The sequence below is a fragment of the Perna viridis genome, chromosome 1, assembly GCF_037379345.1.
Source record: "Perna viridis isolate PV_CMFRI_1.1 ecotype Kerala chromosome 1, ASM3737934v1, whole genome shotgun sequence".
NCBI lineage: Eukaryota > Metazoa > Mollusca > Bivalvia > Mytilida > Mytilidae > Perna > Perna viridis.
Window position 1 is genome coordinate 39,235,666 of NC_142445.1, and position 19,541 is coordinate 39,255,206.

A 19,541-nucleotide genomic window follows, 5' to 3' on the forward strand; every position below is an offset into this window, starting at 1 on the left:
TACTACCATTTGATTTGTTGAACTGAAGGAAGTATCTAGAAAAAAACAATTATGAAAATGATACACTATTTAGCATTAAGATGAAAAATAAGATGTCCTTAACTTATTTTCAATAAGACAGTTCTTTTACTAAAACTCTGTAGTCATTAATCATTTTTTATAGATGGTCGAAGTTAAAGGTTTTATTTCAATAGAAGGTTCAAGGTCTTTTTAGATAGTACCCATTGAAGTAAAGGTTCAAGGTAGTTTTTTTTTCTCTTTTTTCAATCCTCCTGGATCAACTAACCCTTTTCCAGATCCTTGAATTAACATTGAAAAAAAATTATATATAGTTTTTCATCCTGATCAATTTTAAATGTGCTGCACCTCAATGTATAGTTGAATGAATTTTATAGGGATGAGCTGGAAAAAAGGTTTATATTAGGTATAGCTGAGTCTGATTCTTGTTTGTTGTCAATATATATACAATTTATATAGACATTAGTGAATATTGTCAAATTTTGACTATGTTTGTACTTGATATGGGCAATGATTGACTTGCCGTTGTTATTGATATGGGCAGTGCAACTTGCCATTGTTATTGTATTGGGAAAGAGCTACTTGCCATTGTTTGTTGCCAAAACTATTTCTTTTCTTTGTATGTAGAATTTTAGTCTTTCTTTGCTTTCCTAATGTTTGATCTTCAGACATCATTGTATAAAATTTAACTCTTGCAAAAGAAATATTATTTATATGTATACTTTTCTATAAATTTCTTCGTGTAAAAATTTTAAGTAAGCACCACTTCAGTTGTGATATATTTTGGTATGCTGTAAAGTTTCAGAAGAATATGTATAAAATTCTATTATTGATCGAGGAGCATGCTATCAAATTTCTTGATGCTTCACTAACCACCGATTTAAGCTTTTGAGTGAGTTTGGATGGAGGGTACACACAAATACACTTAAACAAGAACAATCACTAAGGCTGAAAAGTAAACTGATTTATAATTTAGAACCAAAATTAGTTAAAACAAAATTAAAAGAACAAAATTTACAAGTACATGAACGCATATGTAAACAAAGAAAATGAAATGGTACTGTTCGTAAATTAAAGTTACAAGAAGAACCATACAGACAGATGGACTTCCTGATTACTTTATTTCACCTCACTCTTAAGCAGAGTTTCTGGAGAGATAGATATATAGGGGTTCATTAATGTAAAATTTTTAATTTTAAAATGGGTGAACAAAATTTGGTGATTTTGACAATGGAAGGATTTTGTGTGATAAGTTTACACATAAAAATGATTGATTTTTTGGTCCTTTTGAAATAGGGCTTGGAAGTCTCATTTTCAATTAATTTTTGGCCCAGAATTTCTACTGTTGAAAGCATTCAAAACTAAAACTCATTTGTATTAAATTGACTACCTCCAGGTACAGCAGTATGATGAATAGTTTTCAGAATTTTTTCATCTTGTACTGTTACCAAACTTTTTGTAGTTAACCCTTGTCGTGCTGCACATTTCTGAACGAAAGTCTAGATTTCGATATTTTGCAAACTTATGCAAATTATATGCAAATTAGTTGCACAATGGTACTGGTGCTGATTGTTATATATAAATTAAAGATGAGTGATCACAGAGTGGGTTGGATGGGGTGACGAGCTCATGGGAGAGTGGGTGGGCCAACGCATGAAAATGGGTCTGTCACTCGAAAATGGTCATATTTATCCATTTCTGGTCATTATTTGCTACCTGTGGGGTTCAACTGGAACAAATAGGAACCATAACACATTCATCCCACAGCCTGAAGACCATGAAGGCTACTGAAGCCAAATAAAGTGTGTTACAGTCACGAGTGGGGGTCAGGAGCCCCTGAAGGGTCATTCGTGTGAAAAAATTAGGATTTTTTTTCCAATTTTTGACCTCTGTTTGTCCTTAAACGAGAAGTAGTCAATACAAAGGGTTGACATTGAAATGGAGGTGACAGAAATCATTCTTATTTAGTTTCCAGGCAAAATAGAGTACTACAGATTAATTCTGCTCTGGGTCCGTGAAATGAACCAAACTCCCCAAAAAACTCATTTTTTTTTACAGCAGAAACTCGTGACTTCTTTTAGCTTTCAAGTCATTATTTATTAACAAACTCTATATCAGATGGTCTGATTTTAAAGCACAGTCACGCTGCTGGCAGATGGACACAAATTGTGCTTTCCTGAACTCAGATTTACACTGCCAGAACTGATAAAGCAGAACATGGTCCAATCCTCAACAGGTCTGGGTGTAGCATGACAAGGGTTAAGTGTCATATTTTTATCATCATGTTTTTGCATTTATGATTTTAGTTGATAAGATTGTAATCTATTCTTTGTAAACAACCAGGTCCTATGCTTTTGAATGGGATTCTTGTGAATTCAGTCATGTGACTAGACTTACAAGCCCTTTATACAAACTATCCATATTCACTCATGATAATAGTCAGTTCAGTGGAGACCTTGATTGAAACTACTGCTTCTACTAACCCGATTTCACCATTTTTTATTCAAGTTTTTGCTTTTTTTCTTTGATTATTTATTGGGAGTTTTTTTTGTTTTTTTTTGTAAACTTTTTTTTATGAGTTGAACTAACTTATTCCATATATTGTTTGTGCTAATTTCAAGTTAAAAGTTACATAAAGTTGATATGAATAGCATATGTTCATTTCGAACTATTTTCAAGTTAATGTTTTCATATAAACCAGTAACTATTTTCTCCAGGGTGTTGGTTTAGAACATTAATTCATCAAATCAATGTGTTATGACGATATACACGATGTAACTCTTTTTAAAGACTTTACTTCCTTAACATTTACATGTGTAATTAAAAAATGGTTTACCAAAAAATTTGTGCAGAAGGCTTGTTATAATGAGTATAAGTGTCTCATGATATATCATTCTATACATGTATAACAGAAATTATACTAATGACTGAGATATAAAAAAAATTTTAAAATGTATTTACTTTTTTTTTTTTTATTATATTTGAATTAAGGCTAAATCCATATTTTAAAATTTGTTTGATATTTTTAGACTAAATTTTAAGTGTTTTCCAATTATAGAGTGGTCATTAGTATAATTGTATTTAAATTTGGTTCATAAATATTAAAAAAAAAATCCATTATAATTCTGTTTTCTTGTTCAGTTTTATTTGTTTCTATAGTATCTCAAGTACAAATACTTTTTATTTTGCCAACTTCAATTTTATGTTGGCCTTGTATGATTAAATTTATGAGAAGTATGCAGATTAAGTCTTACCAAGCGTCAAATTTTATCAACTTACCAACTGCTGAATTAAAACAAAAATGACTTTTTATAAATGACACTTTAAATATTGTAGGTGATGTAGGGTATCAAAAAGACCGACAGTTATTTGAGGATATGATTAACAAGATAATAGCTAGTCCATATGTACAGAATGGGTCTGTTGTGAGCTGGTTTGGACCATTTCATGCATGGTTACAGACAACGAATAAAGTGGAGATTAGATATCTACTCAATGCAGGTTTGTAATTTATATGTACAATTTTTCCAAGAATCAAGCAGTGGATGCATGGCATAGTTTATGTGTAAACAATAAATAACTGTCTATGTAAAACTGCATCAGTCGTGCACCATGTATCAGAATAGGAAAAGAAATTTTTAAGAGTAAATATGATTAAAACACAAGAAGGATATTTTTTTCAGAAATCACTTGCTAACCATATGTAACATTATAATCATACCACTTTCATTTAAGGGAATTAAGTACCAGTCTGTGTAAGAATCAGGTCAATGGGTGGCACATCATATTTCTCAATTTGGTCTTTTTTGCCTCAAATACATTCAACACATCTAGAAAACAACTGAACAGCTATTTGAATTTATCGTGATGCATCGGTATTGTAGATATTTTTTTGACTGCTGATATAAGGAAAAAGCTCTGGAAAATTTTCCTGCCATTTTTCCACAGTGCATTTCAACTAAATTTGACCTATCAATATCTTAAAAAGGCAAACTTTTCAAACACTTTGACAGTAATTTCTTGAGGTTATGAGGTATAAATACTTGGATTATACAATAAAATGTCTGTGTATTTTTTCTTCATGTGTCTCACCTTAGACGGAGAAGTACTTCATTCATTGGATGATGCAAGTTATCATGATCATACCACATTCATTAAAAAAAACATTAAATAGTTTGTGAATGAGGCATTAGTAGGTGTAGAAAACAAATTTCTCTTAACTTCACTCTGCATATTCCCACTTCTCTCTATAGTCTCTCTGAAGTAGTCACTTAACATGGTTTTTCTCAAGTAGCTCAATTACCATTAAGGTAAATTATTTTTAATTGCATGATATTGCAGTTTACATAATGCAACCTTGTGTGTATAAACATAAGAATATAAATATTTGTAGATATTGCAGTTATGTATAATGTTTTATTAAATGAGTGACTTCGAGTGGGGGTATTTAGTGACAGGGGTGTCAATCCTTCTTTCAGTCTTTCCTTCCTTCAATCCATTACACAGAAGGGTATACATACCAATCTCTTATCACTTATTCCTCCTACACCACAAATATAATTTAATGAAATTTCACAGAATCTTAATTACATGTTCTCATTGTGAGCTGTCTAATTTAGATTTTGATCCAATCAACTTTGAGGTTTTATGTAGCAAATCATGGACTGTGTCTTATATAAATATTGGGACTGTGTCATTTATGCCTATTGGGACTGTGTCATTTATGCCTATTGGGACTGTGTCATTTATGAATAATTGAACTGTCATTTATGAATATTGGGACACAGGGGTACACATCTTTTTCCATGGAACTTTCACAAAAATTTTTATTGATCATTTTATAAAATATTGCCAAAAATATGGATTTTCATTAAGTAACATAAATAGGTGTGTTTCTATAACATTTGCCCTGATAAATCCATTTGATAAGTTTATGTGTTACACAATGAGAGGCACTTTCATTTTGTTTGAATGACAATTAAGCTCTAATGATTTTGTCAATAAAGACAGACTTGTCATACTTAAAATGTCTGTAGCTCTTAGATATGTATAGTGACTTTGGTATTTAGTAATATGTATAGTGACTTTGGTATTTATTGATAAGTATAGTGATTTGGGTATTTATTGATTTCTGAGCCATTTATCAAAATTGCAGTTATTGTTGAATATGGCACTGATTTTTCAAACACAGTCGGTATAGTTTCACTTTTTACCCTTTGACCTTAATGACGTTCATCTATGGAAAAGCAAGTCACCTGATCGCAATTCTGTTTACTGATTGGCCAAATACTGATTACTTAGTGGTACATGTATTAAAAAAAAATGTATCGAAAATTTGTAATTGCGTACGTGCCATGTGTTCTTCTCTTGGAAGAAATGTAGAACCTTAGAAATAAAAGAAGAAATTTTTCTGCGTCGGCTATCTTTTTTTTGTAAAAGGTAGTATTTGTTTCATACACAGTACTTTTGTTTGTATGGTACCAATTTTTGATTTTGGTCATTTGGTATACAAACATTATTACATGTGAGACAAAACAAAATATACACTGAAGACACTGTAATGGAATTCAGGAGTTAAGAGTTGCAGAATCTAAGACAACAAATGTATTGGTACTCTTGTATAAAAGTATCTTTACTTCACAAAAAAATAGGATACTTTTATAAGTACTAACTGCACCGTTTTTTTTATGTCTTTCTACCACAGGATTCTTTTCTGGTAATTAAACACTTCATATTTTTTTTGTTCTCAGAATAAATATTTTTACATTCACCATGACATTCTAAGTCAGTAGCTATGTAAAGTTATAGCAGGATTGTAGCTTATATTTGAAGAATAGTGCTGATTATAGTAAACAGTAGATTTTTATTTGTGTGATCAGTGCAGTAACATAAAAAAGAAAAAAAAACCTAATGGAAGGAAAAAAACACCTACACTTTTTTGTTAATATTTAAAGTTGATGGATCAATGAAAACTACACTTTCATGAGAGTTGTATGCATTATAAGGAATGAAGCCTCAGTACTTTAGGTATTTTGAAATTTGTAGTACTGCAAATTTTTACAAATATGATAAATAAAATCTGATAAATTTTGGTCAGACGAATCTGACTACTGAGTTGGTGACCTTTGAGCCACCAGTAGTGGCATGAACCCAGTGGTGATAAAATACAAAAATACCAATTTATGTACAAATTTTGATATGCTGTACACATGTTTCAAGGAGTGTCCTCTCATCAGCAACTTCAGAATCAAATATATAGAAAGGACTTAATACAAAATTAATTGTATTCAAGAAGTATATTTGGATAAATATGAAAAAAAGATCATTTATTTTATTACAGTTAAGCAAGATAGCAACAGAAGCAGTTTAAAAATATCACACCCAAAATTAATATAAAATTTCTTTCACCTAAAATCATTAATATTCAAGAATTTTATTATACCCTCCAGATACAAAGGGGTGTCTGTCCACCCTTCTTTCCGTCCATACTTCTGTTCTCTTATCAGTTACTCTTAAACCACTGAATGGAATTTTTATTAATATTTCAAAGAATCTTTATTACATGTTCCCATTGTGCACCTGCTATTTTAGATTTTGATCCAAATCAATTTGGGTGGGGGGGGGGGGGGTTTCACATTAGCAAAACATTGACTTCACTACTGAATGGACTTTAATGAAATTTACACAGAATCTTTATTATTTTGATTTTCATCCAAATTAGTTTAGAAGTCACAAGTTGCATGTTATCAAGTGGAGAAGTGGGTGGCATCAATTCAGTGAGCATTATTGTATAGATAGTACCAGTAGTAATTTACTGAAAATCCCGGGTGTAAAAATTTTCGATAATTTTTCTGTGAAATAAATTTGATAATTTCCCTCATGCACTTTCTCCTCCCAAAATGTCACAAAACATCACAACATGTATATCAATCTGCTGTTTACAAAATTTTAATTTTGTGTTGAAAATAGCAACAAATAAGAAGGAACATTTATATAATAAATAGGATAATCAATTGGTTATCGTGAATAACCAAAATATGATCACTCGTGCCAAAAACGTCTGAGGTTTTAACTTGTGTGCTTGGCGGAACAAGTTTTACACACTCTAAAACTCTAGGCTTTCTTCAGCACTCATGGTCATATTTTGGTTATTCACTCTTTCCAATTAATTATCCTATTATTATTTATTTTATTGTACTTATGTATAAATCACAATATGGGAATGTACTTAAAGTAAGTACATTGTAGATAAGTATGCAAAACTAATGTTTCTGTAGGCTTTTAAGTGCCACTCTTAAAACATGCATAATGTTTTACAAGTACTGGTAATTAAAACTATTTATATAGATGGTGGTGATAGATTAATTCAAATTTCTCAGCAATATAGATTTCCGTTTTGCATGTGTCAAATAACATGTTCTTCCCTACTGATACTGTCTCCTGTGGGAGATTCTGCCCTACTGATACTGTCTCACGTGGGAGATTCTTCCCTACTGATACTGTCTCCTGTGGGAGATTCTCCCCCACTGATACTGTCTCCTGTGGGAGATTCTCCCCAACTGAAACTGTTTCATGTGGGAGATTCTCCCCTACTGATACTGTCTTCTGTGGGAGATTCTTATGCAAAGGCAAAATTTTGATGTTAATGTTCAATTAAGTATTTTTAACCAAAAACCTCCCACTAATTTTTATGTGGGAGATAGTAAATTTTTCATTAATTTTGTGTGAGTCTCCCCCAAAATGTGAGTAGGTTAACAGGTACCAAATGCTGTCATCACTGAAGGTAAGGGATATTTATGTATCATGTAAAATAATTGGTCAGGCTGGGTATGCTTTAGTGTACATTACACAAAAATATTGTACTATTCCATATTGAACTGAGGCCTGTATTGGTATGCTTTCGTGGGTTTTCGTGAGTAGGCCATACCACAAAATTTGGTTCCAAACGAAAAGGACATTCCCATTCCCATAAAACCTTAAAACCAAGAATTCAAGAATCCACAAACTTGTTTTTCTTCTCTTATCCACGAATATTGGTATCACCAAATTAAAGTACATTCACAGTACATGAAAATTTTGTACTGGTCTATATTGTACTGAAACCTGTATTGGTCATACCTTGCACACTTTATTGTACAATACATGGAAATATTGTACTCGTCAATATTGTACTGAAACTCATATTGGGTGAGCCATGCTTGTGGTAAGTCCAATAGGATTTTTAGTACAATATGGAGAGTACAATATTTGATTGATCTAATGTTTCAGTCTTTAAATGCATGAAATAAATATGCCATATGAAGTAAAACAAAGTCAATCAATCAATCTAAGGAAAACCAAACAAGTGTCCCAACACCAATAATATCTTACTCGGGCCTTGTTTCAAAACATCTCAAATTCAAATTTATTCAAATCTTTCATTGACCAACATATTGTCAAAGCTGATGACCAGCATTTCATGATAAACAGAATGTTTTATAAAAAATCTTGGGGAAAGTTTCAGGAATACTGAAAATATCAGTGAAAGAACATCCATATCATTACAAACTATGATTAGTCTTATTTGTTTCATTGATTTCATTATTTTATATTTTCAGATGGATATCCTTATTCTAACTATGCATTTAATCAGTTGTTGTTTAAATTTGTAATGGAGACACCAACTGGTAGAGCATTTAGTCGTTATCTAAAGTTCACAAATACTACACCACCAGTATTAGAGGTAATAACTAGCTGGCAATATTGTCTGTAGAATAAGTATTTTGTTCAACAGTACTTGGAACCCACAAGATAGAAAACATTATACCGGTAATTAATCATGTAAACTGCAAACAGAATTTGTAGGGCATATGTAGGAATTACAGGAGTCTTACTGTCTGTCTGTTTGTTCAACTATCCACATACATGTCCTTTGTAAGCACAATTCTTTTTACACCTCTCCACAGGTTTTGTTGAAATTTTATTCCTTTTTGTCAGCATTTTATGCCATCTTTATGACAGTGATATAGGTCCAGAAATGTATTGGTCTTCTCTCCTTTCTGTTGACCACCATACCAGTATTATGCTTTAATCCATTTTATATTTTAGTGTTTCCTTTTAAACAATGTATTTCTGACTCTCCTATTTTGTGATATTGTATGCTTAACATTTTGATTACAAGTGATACAGCTGACTTTGGGTGTTTAAATTCACTATAAAATTGTTTTCTGTGACAAAATTATCATAATTAGAGTTAATATTAATTCGTTAGTTCAGTCTGTCGTCAGTTACAATAAAACGAAAGCACTCAGTAGGTTTTTCTTGATAAAATCTTGGCGTTATTAGATGGAAGCTAACTTACTTATTTCATTGTTTCTCAGAATTTTTATTCAATACTTACAGATTGTTCAACTTGGATGAGGTGTCCCATGATATTTGATTCATTACATAATGTTATGAATGAGATTTATTGATAAATAATAAATTTAAACATGAACTCTTAACTATCGTGCAATGTCATCTGAGTTCTCACACTTCTCTTGTGTCAGTGTGATGTTTCTTCTGCATGCAGAAGATAAATCTGTGTCCTTCAGGAGAAGTCTTCATGAAAATCAGGTTGGAAGTAATTCATGCAAGTCAAAAACGTACATAATTCACATTTATTTCCCATTTAGAAACATTTACAGACCACATAACCAGTCTTTACTACAGCTAAAAAAAAGAACAGTTCCAATTTCAATACTAATTTATGTAGGCTAGCGAGTAATTTAAATAGCTCTCTAGGTAGAAATCTGCTCTACATTATACCAATGTGTCCTACGTAACTACTTCAGAACACCTGTTTGATCTTACAGACACTGCCTTTTAAGTTTGAATAGATGTCAATTATGATTTCTGAAATGCAATGAGAATGAACTTTTCAGTGGCAGATAAATCTGTCAAAAACCTAATTTTTCTAACATTCTATTGAAAAAATTATGAGCAAATACAGTGATGCAGAGATCAAATAATGGTATTTTCAAATGGAGAAAGCATTATTGGATGAAATTATATTGTCAGATCAGTGGAGTTTTGACATGCATGTTTCTGATTTTCCTGTTTTGCCTGATTCTTACAAATACTTACACTTAACCATATGGTTGTTGTACTTATGAGATAAAACTTACATTAATTGTACATGAAATTGTAAATAAAATTGTACATGCGAGAGTTACCGTTTTTATTTGTTTGATTTATATGGGAAACAAATTTATGGTTTTCTCAAAAATACGGATTTGAATACAGAATGATCTATTGATATGTAAAAATATAACACATGCAAACTGGTAAAATATTCTTTGCCCAGTTGTTTTTTCTGCACCATGAATCACATCTTTCATTTTCAATTTCTGAATTTTATATGGTTGGTACTTAATTAATTTATAGTCAAGTAATTTAGGCTGTTGAGGTTATGGTAAATATGAAGATAATATTGTATCTGTGACTGTGCCTTATTAAGGCTTTGCCCTCACTCTCCAAAGGAGGAATTCATCATGAATTCACACTTCTTTTGAGTTAAGAGTGTCTTCATGTTTTCTATTTCAGAATTATAGGATCATAAAACCTGTCAAACCAGATACTTTTGAAAGTCACTTTACATCAATTCAAATATTTTTTTAGCCTTAGTAAACCAAACTTCTTTCTGTACTGAACCATCTTCTGTTTAAACTGGTTTCAGTAAGTCAGTTCAAGTTTTCACAGCATTTATAGCTTGGCGTAAACATATGCAATACAAATTTGATGCCAAACCTATTCATGAATTATGGTCTGTGTTTCATGTGTTCATGTTTAGGCCGTGTTTTGGGATTTTGTAGTATTTGAATCATCCCAATGCTTACTCTTTGGTATCTTTTTGTTGATATTTAGAATTATATTTTCAGGGTACATACATTTCGTTCAGACATATTTATCAAGAGGACAGTAAAGAAGAAATAAAAGCAATGGAAGGTATCCGAGATATTACAGATAATGTGGGGTTCCACAATGGCAAATGCTTTCCTTATGCAGTGCAGTATTTAACTTATGAAACTAATAAGGTAGGCTCATAATATTGAATAAAAATTGTATCAAGTACAAGGACAAAGAAAGAAAAAAACCTTTGTCCACAATACACACAAAAAAAAATAAATGCAGAGGTCCTAATGATGGAAGGATGGACAGGGGGGTGGAGATGTGGGGGTTAAGGAGGTGGGGATCAGTGGTTGAATGGATGGGAACAGAGTGAAACGGTGGAATGGTGGTTGAAGGGGGGAGAATGGGGAGTGAAAAAAAATGGGAAGCAAGTATTATGGTTGGGAACTATGACTGGATAGAATGAAAGGGGTCTGGAAGTGGTGGTCAGCAGGATGGGAGCTGGTGGTTTTTAGGGAAGGAAACAGGATGAAGTTCCCTCTGCCCACCCCCACAATAATCCAACAGTGAACATTTACATCTTATGCAAGATTGTCAGAGACTTCCTACTCTTGCATTTTTAGGAGATGTTTGATTCTTTTTTTTTTGTCTTTGAAATTTTTCATATGAATGCAAATTTAGCTCCCTGCCTTAGTATTTACAAAATACCATAAATTGTTTTATTGTGGTATCAAAAAAATGTGTCTTACCCAAAGGTGTGATAAAAAAATTCTTCCATCAATAGGTGTTTTTGAGTTATGAGGCTCAATGTAACAATGAGCTTAACTAGTCTTTACTCAATATCTAACTGGTACTATTTAAACACCATAGTTCAAATAACCTTGACAACAGAACATCATAGTTCAAATAAATCCAACAACTGAATGTCTTAGTTTAAATAACCTTGACTATAGAACATCAAAGTTAAATTATCCTGACTGCAGAATGTCATAGTTCAAATAACACTGACAATAGAATGTCATTGTTTAAGTAAACCTGATAACAGAACATTGTAGTTCAAATAAACCTGACAGCAGAATGTCATAGTTCAAATATTAATCCTGACATCAGAATTTCATAGTTCAAGTATGGTAATGCTTTCCACAGAATGTCATCGTTCAAATAACCTTGACAACAGAAAGTTATAGTTCAAATAACCAAGACAACAGAATATCAAAGTTTAAATAAACCTGACAACAGAACATCTTAGTTCAAATAACCTAGATAACAGAACGTCATAGTTCAAATAAGCCAGGCCCAGTGAGGGTGCTGGTGTAATAAGAATAGGCCCTCAGCAGCACTAAGCTTGTCGTAAAAGGTGACTAAATAGTGCTCAGGACCCTGGCCAGGGGTTAGGGCACTCTGGCCACAGAGCAATTGGGTTGTGTGCCGCAGGTGGTGGAAGGGGGTACCCATGGCATGTTACATGCCGGAAAACCTGACCGCAAACCATAGTGGCGCAATGTGTTAGGAAAGATGCCACATTCCTCGCACGTTAAAAAACCCTTCTGTTGTTTTCTATCGGAGTAGGAACCATTTGGCTCCGCCACAGGAGGCTAAATTGTCTGACCCTACCCACCTCTCCTATTTTCAGTGGCAATCAAAATTTGTTGACCTCATTATCCTTGTATCCCATCCCTTTTTCATTTCATCATCATTTCATGTTCCTTTTATCATCAATTTCATGTTCATTGCCTGGATATAGCTGAAATATTGCTGTTTGGGTGTTAAACCCTAACAATCAATCAATCAATAAATAAGTCAGACAACAGACTGTCATAAAAGATGTTTTGTTAATTTTTTATGATGCCATTGTGATTTGTGAGTGATTTTGAAATGTAACATCACAATGGAAGTTGCAGGTAAATAATGACATTTTTTCTCTATATGTTTATGACATGTAAAGTTTAATGTTTTATGGAATATATAGATACTTACACATGTTCATGAATGAAAAGGGGAAAATCTTTAGTTTGTTTACGAAATTCTGAATCCTTCGATTTCTATTTTCTATTTTCATTTGGCTGGGCTCCATTTGGACAAGAAGTGAAATTCAATAATATATTTTTTCCCAATTTTCACATTTTGAACTTTTGTAAGAACATAATTATCTCAAACTCATTTCTTATGTATGTATACTGTCATATAAGAAAATCTCAATGAGCTCATTTTAACTCCTGTACCGGTAATTTTTATTTCCAGATTTTACAACAAGAGTTATACAGAAACCTGCTATTAGCTGGAGTGTGTGTTTTTATTGTTACTTTATTATTAATTGCCAATTTCTGGACAAGTGTGATAGTCTTCACATGTGTAATTTTTACTTTAGTAAGTATGTTTCTGTAACAAATTGCTCGAGTGCATAATATTGAACAAAATTTGGTAAATGGATTTCAAAAGTAACCGTTTTTGTGATCAGTTGTGACTTTTTACTATTTCTAATGATTTATCCTTGTGTGATGCTTAGCATCTGAAATAAAACATGCAATATGCATCTTAAGTGAGAAAAGTTCAAGTACTTTATTATGCCAGCCATGGGCACAGAGCGACAATAACATGACATTTAGGGTTCAGTACACATATACATTTATACTGACATATGATGAGACTTGTTGTATATACATGTATGAATAAGTAATGCTTTCACAATGTATTAATTTTTGCTAATTTGGCAGTGAGCAGAAAAGTCTAAAAAATAGAATCCACAAAATTGTTTTTAACACTATATAAAGCTTATCAATTTTTGAAGCTGCGAAAATTGATTCCCACAAATATGTTTCCTTGGTAAAATCTGCCTGCATAACTTGATCTTTTTCTTAAATCACCTATAAGTTGTTTACATCCCATAGCTTTGTGTAAAAAAAAAACAATCCTTAAATACCCTGTAGAGCTCCATATGACATCATTTATCTTTGAATAAAACTGAGAAGAGAAATAAATCTTCCCACTTTCAGAATTTGAAAATTGGATTGAATCAAAATTGGTACCCCACCAAAAATAATTCTTCCAAACAGTGCTGCCTCTCTTTTCAATCCAAGCCATTCAATATAAGATACACCAAAACAATAAATACTTATAGGGTCAGTGTCAATGGTAAATACTTTGTACATTGGTTTCAGATTGACGTTGCTGGTACCTTGTATTTTTGGGGTGTGACAATAGATACCGCTAGTAGTATATTGTTGACATTGTCTGTTGGGTTAGCTGTTGACTATTCTGCCCATATAGGCCATACTTATATGACAGTCCTTGGAGAAAGAAATGGTAAGCTTAAATTTATTAGGGCCACCCACCATAAAAAGTGGCAGATGCTCCTTTACTGATCTGTCTGTCAGTCTGTGTGTCCCTCCATAACAAATCATGCCCAGCCTTTTTTTGTCTTTTGGTCTAGGATTTTTATTCTTTGCATGAGGATAGATCAGCTCAAGACTTTGTGTCACCTACTGTGGTTGATAACATTTGACCTTGAATTTTGACCACAAGGTCAAACTAATGATTTTTGCATTCTAATAAATTTCCAGGCTGTAAATTTGTTGCATTTTTGTGTATGCCTTTGTGATATTTGGCATAAAAGTAGATCAACTCAAAACAATGTGTAACATATGGTGTATGTCATATCATCTTGAAATCTGACATCAAGGTCTAATGAATGATTTTTGATAGATGGATGCAAATCCAGGCTGTAATTTTTTTTCTCTTTTTGGGAATGCTTTTGATATTTGGTATGAAGCAAGATTAGCTCAGGACTATGTGTTACATACCATGGTTGGTGACTTTTGAACTTGAGCTTTGATGTCGAGGCGAAATTAATGATTTTTGCATAACCGATTCAAGTCAGGCTGTAATGAGTTTTGCACAATAAGTTGAATTTGTTTTGCATTGCTGATGCACAGAAGTACAAATCTGTCTTATTTTTATTTATATCAAGTCTATTTTACATGACTAATGATATGTACACTTTTAGTTGCATTTGTATAGATATGTAGAGTTAGTTACATGCCTTATTTTAACATGTTTTGTAGAGCGTCCAATCAAAGCTTTGGCTGCCATAGGACCAGCAGTATTTAGTGGCGGTTTTAGTACATTTTTAGCTTTCCTGTTATTATCTAGAAGTAGTAGTTACGGTTTTGCTTTGTTCTTCAGGGTAAGTGAATCTTCTAATGATTTGATGAAAAATCGATTAGAACTATGGTCTGACTAAATAGAATACTAGTACAGTGAAACATGTCTAAACCAAACCCTGAATTATCCGAAGACCTGACTAAACCAAACCCTGAATAATCAGAAAACCTGTCTAAACTGAACCCTGATTAGTCTAAAACCCTGTCGAAACTGAACCCTGAATAATCAGAAAACCTGTCTAAACTGAACCCTGAATAATCTGAAAACCTGTCTAAACCAAACCCTGAAAAATCTAAAGACCTGTATTAACTGAACCCTGAATAATCTGAAAACCTGTCTAAAATGAACCCTGAATAATCTGAAAAGCTGTCTAAACTGAACCCTGATTAGTCTAAAACCCTGTCGAAACTGAACCCTGATTAATCAGAAAACCTGTCTAAACTGAACCCTGAATAATCTGAAAACCTGTCTAAACCAAACCCTGAAAAAATCTAAAGACCTGTCTTAATCTGAACCCTGAATAATCTGAAAACCTGTCTAAACCTAACCCTGAATAATCTGAAAACCTGTCTAAACCGAACCATGGAATAGTCTAAAAACCTGTCTAAACTGAACCCTTAATGATCTGAAAACCTGTCTAAACTGAACCCTGAATAATCTGAAAACCTGTCTAAACTGAAGCATTGAATAGTCTAAAAACCTGTCCAAACTGGACCCTGAATAATCTGTAAACCTGTCTAAACCAAACCCTGAATAATTTGAAAACCAGTCTATGTAAAAACCTGTCTTAACTGAACCCTGAATAAGCTGAAAACATGTCTAAACTGAACCCTGAATAATCTGAAAACCTGTCTAAAATGAACCCTGAATAATCTGAAAACCTGTCTTAACTGTACCCTGAATAATCTGAAAACCTGTCTAAACTGAACCCTGAATAATCTGACAACCTGTATAAACTGAAACCTGAATAATCTAAAGACCTGTCTAAACCAGACATTTTTAAAAGTACCTTTACGTCAATTTAAATGTATTTTGAACCGTGGTAAAATGAGCACCTGTCGAAAATGAAGCAATTTTAGAGTCCAAAAGGGGTTCGTTTTAGACAGGTTTCACTGTGCATGTAATTAATGCATTAGAGTGGGGCCTAGATTGCAATCACTTTTTCTGTCCATCGGTCAGTCCATCCGCCTGTTACACTTTTTGTATTAAATTTTTCAGTTTTTGAGAGAGGAAACGCTTAGATATTTGGTATATTGCTTTTGCATGATAACTTGTACCAAGTCTCCTGGTTGAGTGGGAGTATACTTAGCATGACACAACATGCAACATCTTGTTAAAATATTGTAATTCAGGATTATTGCAATGTTTCTGTTATTTAGAAATATGTACTTGGATGTAACTATGGCAGGCTCAATTAATCAAAACCCTATTACTTATAAGGTACCACAGCTGTCAATAAGTTACTAAATTAAGACATTTATTAAAAGGTATTGCAAAATGAGACTGGGTTCTTATTTAAGTACAACTCACATTTTTTAATTTTAAATTTGAATGGAGCAAGATTTTCCTTGATATCCTAAGAGCACATTTGGTTGATAAATAAAGGAGCTTTATGCAATAATGTAGTGTTATTACATAAGGTTTTCCATATTGGCTTAGTTATTGGTCCAAGGGTAGCCATATTTGACTGAGGTGGAGGACTAATAACTCTCCTATTATGGACAACGTTACACAATTAAAACTTTATTGCCTAACTAGTCCAATACGTCATATTGGCTTAGGCCAACATGGATTTTAACCAGGCCAATATGGATTTTAACCAGGTCAATATGACGTATTGGCTTAGGCCAGTATGGATTTTAACCAGGCCAATATGATGTATTGGCTTAGGCCAGTATGGATTTTAACCAGGCCAATATGACGTATTGGCTTAGGCCAGTATGGATTTTAACCAGGCCAATATGACGTATTGGCTTAGGCCAGTATGGATTTTAACCAGGCCAATATGACGTATTGGACAGGTAAAAGCAATATTGGACAGCTAAATCCCGTATTGGAAGGCTGAATCCTGCACATTTTCGTATTTTGTATTGTATTGGCAGTTTTTATCATATTTAGGTTAATATTCGAATGTTAGTCAATAATATAGTATTATTGTGTAAGGTTCTCCATATTGGCTCAGTTATTGATCTGAGGCTAGTCAAATAGGACCGTGGCTATGCATCAGTCCAATAGTGCCAGCAGATGATTAATAACTCAGCCAATATGGAAAATCTTACTCAATTATACCTTTATTGACTAACTAGTCCAAGATGACGTATTGGATGGGTAAAAGCCATATTGGACGGTTACATCCCATATTGGCAGGCTTTTGTATATTGTATTGTATTGGCAGTTTCAATAACATTTAGGCTAATGTTTGAACGTTAGGCAATAATTCCTGATTTTTAAGTACAGTGAAACTTATCTAAACCAAACTCTGAATAATCTGAAAATTTGTCTAAACCAAACATGTTTTAAAAGTCCCTTTACATCAATTTAAATGTTTTTTTTTTAACCTTGGTAAATTGATCACCTGTCTAAACAGAACCAATTTTAAATTCCAAAAGAGGTTTGGTAAGACAGGTTTCACTGTAGTCATCTTTACTGTAAAGTACACTGTTTAAGGATGTAGACCCAGGGTAAGGGACACAACTCTTCCAAATCATTGGAATGTTTGTATTCACCATTTTAAAACAATGTCATGCAAGCATCAATGCAGGTATCAGTCTTGTATTACATATTCCTGAGCGGGTGTTTGTCAAAACATGGAGGCTAAAAAATATAGTGTGCTTCCTTTTTGCCTTTTCTTGTTTTTGTTTCTTGGCAAATGTCTTATCATTTTTCATCAAAAGTACAGGGTAAATATTAAGCTATGACACAACTAACTTGTTTCTGAGGAAAAACAGTATTTTCATGAAAAATAATGCTTCAGAAAAGGGTCTATTTTATGAACTCAAAATAAAAGTGAAAGTAGAAAAAGTCTATTTTTAGTTTGACCTGTCCTGATGTACCGAAGTTCGTGCCTTTTTTTCTAAAATGGACCTAAAAATGACCTTTGACATTTCCTTAATTGAAAAACATGATCAAAAAGTTAGATTGAAACTCCTTGTCTATTTTTTTAAAAAATCACGAAAATTTAAGGTATACTATAGAAGCCTATGGGGCAAAGAATTCAAGACTGAGACATGTAACTTCATTCTGTTTCAAAGGAAAGCTTGAAAGGCATTGGTAAAATTGAATATAATACAAACATATCACTGATTTCTAGAGTTATGTCCCTTACCCTAGGTCTACTTCCTTCATTTAGAGTAATCAATGTAACAACCAACAGATCAAATTTCAAAAGAGATCAAAGTAAACAGTAGGTATAAGTAAGGTATTTTTTATAAGTTAAAGATGAGCTATGTAGAGATATTTTAATGTCATGATCAGATATCAATGATTGACCTTTGAGATGTTTCAGTTGATATCTGAGCCAAGGTCACTTATTTTTGACATGCATAGTTGTTATATTTTGTTCAAATGATAAATGCTGCATCTAAACAAGTTATTACATGTAGTTATGTTAAATTTCCATAACTGTAAACAAATGTCACTACAATTATCTATGCAGGGGCAGTTAACTGAATATGTCAGGAATGGTTTATTTAAAGGTGTCTCTATGCAGTTTTTTAAATACTTTTTTACTGTAGAGATAAATTTATTCTGATGTATGTACTATCTAGAAAGATCTATTGGGCAATGTTTTTTGTAGAATTTAAAAAATGTTGTCATAATAAATCGTATATAATGTATGACATAAATCTAATAAATTAAAAAAATATGACAGTTCTGCATCAGATGTATGTTAACTTTGTAACATAAACTGACTACATGCAGAAATGGAAATCAATTGTAATTGAAGTTGGAGGACTCCTTCTGTTTCACTTTTGGCAGTCTGTCTGTCCATATGCCACACAATAACCACAACACATGTTTAGTTTTTTTTATATAATTGTTTGATTAAACATACATGTTTTCTTTACTGAAGCTTCCTATTATCTTTTTTGTAGTTTTACATTTCCCTTTGGATTTTTCACATCAGACTGAAATGAAAATCCCAAAAAAAATTACTTGTTAAACTTAATTTACTTATTTTGAAACAAATTTATTAATGAATGTATTGTAGGTATTTTTTTCGGTGGTTGTGTTTGGATTGTTCCACGGACTCGCCTATTTACCTGTGATTTTAAGCTGGATAGGACCACAACCTTACCATAGTGAAAGTGAAGAGGACAAAAAAGATATAACCAATGGACTTTCAAATGGAATCACCGCTAAAATAAAGGTAATAGTTGAATTCCAACATCTTTTTAAGTATAGAAATAGATTTTATGTAAATTTTATCATAGACCTCCTTGGCTGACTCATTGTAGCATGCATTGTGCAGGAAGTTGTGGTTCAATCTTTGG

At 32.6% G+C, this 19,541-nt stretch overlaps 1 protein-coding gene across 2 annotated transcripts in view; it reads left to right on the forward strand.

The window, feature by feature from the left end:
- The window catches only part of LOC148628702 (patched domain-containing protein 3-like), a 63,822-nt gene that overhangs the window by 30,482 nt on the left and 13,799 nt on the right, over positions 1-19,541 (forward strand). For both annotated transcript variants that reach the window (XM_088592850.1, XM_088592859.1), the window contains 7 exons: positions 3,355-3,519; positions 8,616-8,740; positions 10,917-11,072; positions 13,129-13,254; positions 14,046-14,190; positions 14,949-15,070; positions 19,259-19,417. In XM_088592850.1, coding sequence (XP_088448976.1) covers positions 3,355-3,519; positions 8,616-8,740; positions 10,917-11,072; positions 13,129-13,254; positions 14,046-14,190; positions 14,949-15,070; positions 19,259-19,417 — 998 coding nt within the window. The remainder of the gene's footprint in view (positions 1-3,354; positions 3,520-8,615; positions 8,741-10,916; positions 11,073-13,128; positions 13,255-14,045; positions 14,191-14,948; positions 15,071-19,258; positions 19,418-19,541) is intronic.